The sequence below is a fragment of the Morone saxatilis genome, unplaced genomic scaffold, assembly GCF_004916995.1.
Source record: "Morone saxatilis isolate NCDOM2014 unplaced genomic scaffold, NCSU_SB_2.0 Contig17, whole genome shotgun sequence".
In the NCBI taxonomy this organism is placed as follows: domain Eukaryota; kingdom Metazoa; phylum Chordata; class Actinopteri; family Moronidae; genus Morone; species Morone saxatilis.
Window position 1 is genome coordinate 28595688 of NW_023339729.1, and position 5660 is coordinate 28601347.

Sequence of the window (5660 nt, forward strand, 5' to 3'; positions counted from 1 at the left end):
ATGGTCTGGCACTGTTACCTGGTCACATTTTAGATCCAATTCCAAGTTAACAAAATACCCTAGTTTATTATTCCTGTGTGAAACACATTTACCTATTATATCCCCCATGGCATGATGGTGGCATACACCTTTCACTGTGTTTGTTTACAGTATCAATAACACAGCTGTTCTCAGTGTGACAATCAGGTTTTCAGTTTTCCAAGGAAATCTTTCAAATGTATATTCATAAAATAATTATAAATGTCATTGCAAACATTGCTCTTTGGCACTGTTTGTGCTGGTTTGTGGTTCAAGTAGAGTTCACAGTTTCTCCTGCCGTCCTCCGTCCTCACAGGACGTGTTTGAGATGCGTTTTGCCAAAATGCCTGATGAGCCTGAGGAGCCCGCCCCTGTTCCCACCCCATCATCGGCCCTCCACCCTGCCCCCTCCACTCGACAAGCCCTGCCTCCTTCTGCTGTCTCAGAAGACGAAAGCTCCAGTTCCTCCGAATCGGAGTCCTCCGGAGGAGACTCAGAACAAGAAAGGAAACAGCGATTGGCTGAGTTACAGGAACAGGTTAGAGGATGGAAAATGAAGGGGGAGGGAGGCTTATGAGACACGACAGGTGGGTGGGCCACGCAGAACAGCTTTACCGAACGTGGGTGAATGCTGAAACACGGAGAAACACATATGCACGCTGTCTTTCTTTTCATCTCTTAAGACTACAACTGTGTGTGTTTGTATCCTCTAGCTAAAAGCTGTCCATGAACAGTTAGCAGCACTCTCCCAGCCCCAAGCCAGCAAGCCCAAGAAGAAAGAGAGGGAGAGGGAGAAGGAGAAGGAGAAGGAAAAGGAAAAGGAAAAGGAGAAGAAGGAGAAGGAGAAAGAGAAGAAGAAAGAAAAGCACAAGAAGAAGATGGGAGCAGAGGAACTTGTGGAGACCCCTCCTGCTATGGTGCTTCAAACTTCTAAGAAAAACAAGAGCAGCAAGGAGCTAATCATTGCAAAGAAGGACAGGAAAAAGCCTGGGTAGGTTTTTACAGAATTGATTAGAGAAGTGATGTTATAGCTGCGTTAACTGGAGCTAACCTAATCATTTGTCAATCACAGTAAGAAAGAAGGAGTTAAAAATAGCCGCCCAGCTGTGCCACCTCAGCCTGGGCCAACCCCTCTGGTCCCCTCGGCCTCTCTTGAAGCAGAGGATGACATGGGTATGTATGTGAGAGATATGTTGAGCTTGATTTTTAAATGTTTTTTTATTTTAAGGAGTCTTTAACAGTGGCCATGTATCAACTTGCTGTCATGCTTCCCTCCCTAGATGTATTTGGGGGTGGGTCCACTGACAGGGGCAAGCCGATGTCGTACGAGGAGAAGCGCCAGCTGAGCCTGGACATCAACAAGTTGCCCGGGGACAAACTGGGCCGCGTCGTGCATATAATTCAAACGCGCGAGCCTTCGCTGAAGAACTCCAATCCAGATGAGATCGAGATTGACTTTGAGACTCTGAAGCCCTCCACGCTGAGAGAGTTGGAGAAATACGTCTCCAGCTGCCTCAAGAAGAAGAAAAAGCCGTCAGGTAAGCTGTTTGTCTGTGTGATCCACACACTTGATGTCATAGTACTGCTGCAGGAATGTCTTGTTCAACCACTCATAATTAAATGCTGCGTAAAAGACTAGTCACTCCTGTCTAACAGCTCCTAGACAAAACAAGAAGGGATCACTACACGTTTGCCCAACCCAACGGTTAAATCCTGATTTTTCCCAATGTTGTTCTTCAAACTGGCTAAATGTCTTGTCTCAGTCTATCAGTTTGTAAATGTTATTGGTATGTTTTGTTGCAGTAGAGAAGTCTCTGGAAACAACTGTGACAAAGATGAAGACAGGATCCTCATCTTCAGATAGCAGCGACTCCTCTGATAGTGAAGACTCTGAGAATGGTAATGTATACCCACAACAGTTGTCAGCATATCTTATTTTGACAAACAGTAGCTGTATTTCTTCCTCATGTCAGCTTTTCTTGTGTTTCCTTCTTATATTTCATATACTGTCTGTCTCCAGGGCTGGTTCCCAAACAGCAGAAGAAGACCTCATCTAACAAAGACACCAAGAGACCGCACCAGTCCCTCAGTAGCGTAGCGGGCCCAGTCGCTCCTCAGCCTCAGATTCAGCCTCAGATTCAGCCTCAAGTGGTCCAGTCCAAACCACCATTTGTACCCCCTCCCCCTGTCCACGTCTCTGTCCAGTCTCTGGACTCCTCCCAGCTTTTGAGCTCTGGATTTGATCCTCTGGCTCAGTTCATGAACCCTCACTTGACACAGTCGAACACAGAGCCCAATCCAACCATTACTACTGCCGGTGCCCCCATTGTGTCTGGTCTCCTCAATGCAAACGCACCCACTGGACAGACGCCCACTGAGACGCACCCTTTCCTAAACCAACATCCCATCCTACCTTCACCAGGTACATTTCAGTCAAACTTTGCACAGCTTGCATCTCTGTAGTTCATTTTAGAAATTGCCATGAATGTGACAATATTGATATATTATAGGCCTGCAAGTAATGATTATTTTCATTATCAGTTTATCTTTTGACTATTTTTCTGTTTTGTCCCTAAAAACATGTTTTCCCGCGAGGTAGTTAGCTTGTTTCATCCAAAACCGAATGATAGCAAAGTTTTATCTTAAACTATTTCCAATTTTCAGCAGATAAAAATCCTCACATCTGAGAACCTAGGAGAGGCAAATGTTTTGCACTTTATGCTTGATAAATTACTTCAAGAGCTGTGATCATCAGAATTGTAGTACATTAATTCTACTATAAGGGATTTTTAACTAGTTATGAAACAGTTTAAATTTCACACTGATGCCTCCTATATGATCTACATAGGCAAACACCACGTCAGCGAGAAGATTTCAATTAAACAAGGTTGTGGAAACACTCCTGCTTTTGAGGCCGCCAGAATCAACACAAAATGAAACTTCTTTATTGCTGCTTTAAGTTTTTGTCAACCGATTAATCATCTCTCTTTTGAGCGTCTTTTCAATTGTACAAACCTGTCAACCCAGCATTCATTTTCTGGATTTTGTTTTCAGGACTGTAGTTCAGCTGTCGACCATGTCTGTTTTTCATTTTTACTTAAATTTTTTGTCTAGAAAGTGAAAACAACTATATTAACTATATTTTATTCTGTTCTTTTCTAACTTTCCCCATCCCTCTCTTCTTGTTTTGTTTGCAGCGATCCACAATGCTCTTCCCCAGCAACCATCACGACCTAGCAACAGAGCAGCACCACTTCCTCCAAAAATCACACAGCCTCCCCCGTCCTCACTCCCCTCCCTGCCTCCAGCCTCCTCGCCTCAGCTTCAGCCCTCGCTTCCACTAACTCTCCCCCAACCTGTCTCCCGCCCACGCGTACCTTCACCTCCATCGCACGGCATTTTGGGTACTCTCTCAGCGCAACCCCCTCAAGCCCTCCTGGAGGACGACGAAGAGCCGACACCTACCAGTTCCGAAATCAATTCCCTCAGTCAAGTTCATAGCTTCTTGCAGTCGCTCCAGGTTCGACCCACCACACAGCCGCAGCCGCTACACGCGCATACACATTCGCCTGCGCAGGTCGCCTCTCAACTGGTGCCCTCGATGCATACGCAGGCTGTGACTACGCCCACCCCTCCCCTGACCCAGAGACACAGCTCAGGCCACGCACATATGCGGCAGCCGTTCCCACAAACGCACACGTCGGTGTCACAGCAGCAGAAGGGGGTGGCCCTGCAGCAGAAAGTACAACAGATGCAACAACATCAACAACAGCCATCACCACGCAGCAAAGCAGAGCCCTTCTCAGCAGGTACAGCTACATACTCAAGGCAGTGGTTACCCAAACTCTGCATCTGGACACATTCCTAAACAGGAATACGTGTTATTAATGAATAGGTGCTGTTGGGCGTTGTAAGTCAAGTAAATAGTACCGCAATTGCTTAAAAACCAAACCACCATTAAAAGCATGAAACAGCAAGTAGAACTGCTCTCATTAAATATTAATTAAATTAAAACACTTCAAGATACTTTGCAGTGGTAATTGAAATTACCTCAAAATAAAAGAACTATGCTTAGTGTGATTATTTTCATTTACAAAATGTACCCTTAGGCTTGGGAACCAGTAAAGTAGACATAACCATATTGTAGGTGTCACTGCACATTTAGCTAAATATGGTGTTTGATTAGATGATTCCAGATGAGTATTTGCAATATTTCTTCTGTTTTTCTAGGTTGCATGCGTGAGAGTCCTTCTCCCCTGATGATGCATTCTCCTCAGATGCCTCAGTTCCATACAATGGGACAGCAGTCACCGTCACAGACCAAGAAACATGTGAGTGATCCACCTACTTCTTTATGCTTGGTATGTGTGTTGACTGTATGTGCCTAAACAAAACTCTGATGTGCTTTATGAACATAACTGTATCTTGAGCCAGGTAAAGGTTAGAGACACACAAATGTTAAAAGGAAAAGTCACCAATTTTAATGCTGAAAACATTTGACAAAACTGTCATTTTAATTAAGTGTTTGATTCTTGATAACAGACTCTGTATATAAATATAATATGTGTCTGCCTGTAGGAGCAGAGGTCCAACCTGGTGGGGGTCAAAGAAGAGAAGCCTTCCCAGTCCCCAGTTCTGCCGCCCTCACCCTTCAGCCCTGCCATGCGTCAAGACTCACATAAACCTGACATCAAACACAGTGAGTACAAGAGTAAGTTGTATCCTTTTTATCTTTCTATCTTGAGTAGTAAAAATAAATTGACTAAATTTGTCAACTTTATGCAAGTATCACTGCATATGTGTAGTTAATCCCCATTTATGTTTCCCTAGGATTAGATCTGAAGTCACTGGATGGTTCTCGGCCCATTTCCCGCCTCCCAGACTCCCCAGCACCCCCCTGCTCTCAGCAAGACAACAAAATAAAGCAAGAGCCCAAAACTCCTATTGCTCCTAAGAAGACACAGGTGTGTATGGGTCAGAGATGAGAAGATAATGTCTTCAGCCACATTACAGCTACACTACGCCTTCAGGCTGTTTTCTCTCCTTCCATTTAACCTGCCATTTTCTACCCGCTTCTCTTTGTCTTCTCCCAGGATGTGAAGTTAAAGAACATGGGTTCTTGGGCCAGCCTGGCTCAGAGGTCCCAGTCCACACCGGCCTCCTCCGTGCGCTCCTCCAGCGACAGCTTCGAACAGTTCAGACGGGCCGCCAGGGAGAAGGAGGAGAGAGAGAGACAGCTGAAAGCACAGGCCGAACAGGCCAGGAGAGAGCAAGAAAAACTACGGTAGGTTGGAGGAAAATGGAGAAATGTGTATAATGTGGAAAGCAGAAGCCAGCAGAAGCCAGCAGCATGAGCAACTATATCAGAGGGAAATAATCATAGTAGATTTATTACCATCACATATTTTCTTGTCTTTCATGAATTCAAGAGATTTTTCTCAGAAAATGAATATCAGCTGATGATATTCTTACTTACATTTAATATATTGTAATATTTATTTGTTTCGTAGCCGTGACGACGAGGACACCATTGAGCAGGCTCGTCGAGCGCACGAAGATGCCCGCCGTCGCCAGGAGCAACAGTCACCGCTTGCTCCAACACCACCGGCTTCCACCCCGCCCACTCACTCCCCACAGGCCCC

The 5660-nt window shown here is 45.2% G+C and overlaps 2 protein-coding genes across 3 annotated transcripts in view; both read left to right on the forward strand.

The window, feature by feature from the left end:
* Positions 1-5660, forward strand: part of LOC118327159 (bifunctional apoptosis regulator-like) — a 337943-nt gene that overhangs the window by 35062 nt on the left and 297221 nt on the right. The gene's annotated exons all lie outside the window — the stretch shown is intronic.
* Positions 1-5660, forward strand: part of LOC118327149 (bromodomain-containing protein 4-like) — a gene marked incomplete in the record, with an annotated part of 17686 nt that overhangs the window by 9831 nt on the left and 2195 nt on the right. Inside the window, 12 exon segments of the mRNA XM_035660401.1 lie at positions 335-556; positions 732-1009; positions 1091-1191; positions 1299-1556; positions 1822-1917; positions 2039-2440; positions 3216-3827; positions 4249-4349; positions 4597-4729; positions 4849-4982; positions 5112-5302; positions 5529-5660. Coding sequence (XP_035516294.1) covers positions 335-556; positions 732-1009; positions 1091-1191; positions 1299-1556; positions 1822-1917; positions 2039-2440; positions 3216-3827; positions 4249-4349; positions 4597-4729; positions 4849-4982; positions 5112-5302; positions 5529-5660 — 2660 coding nt within the window.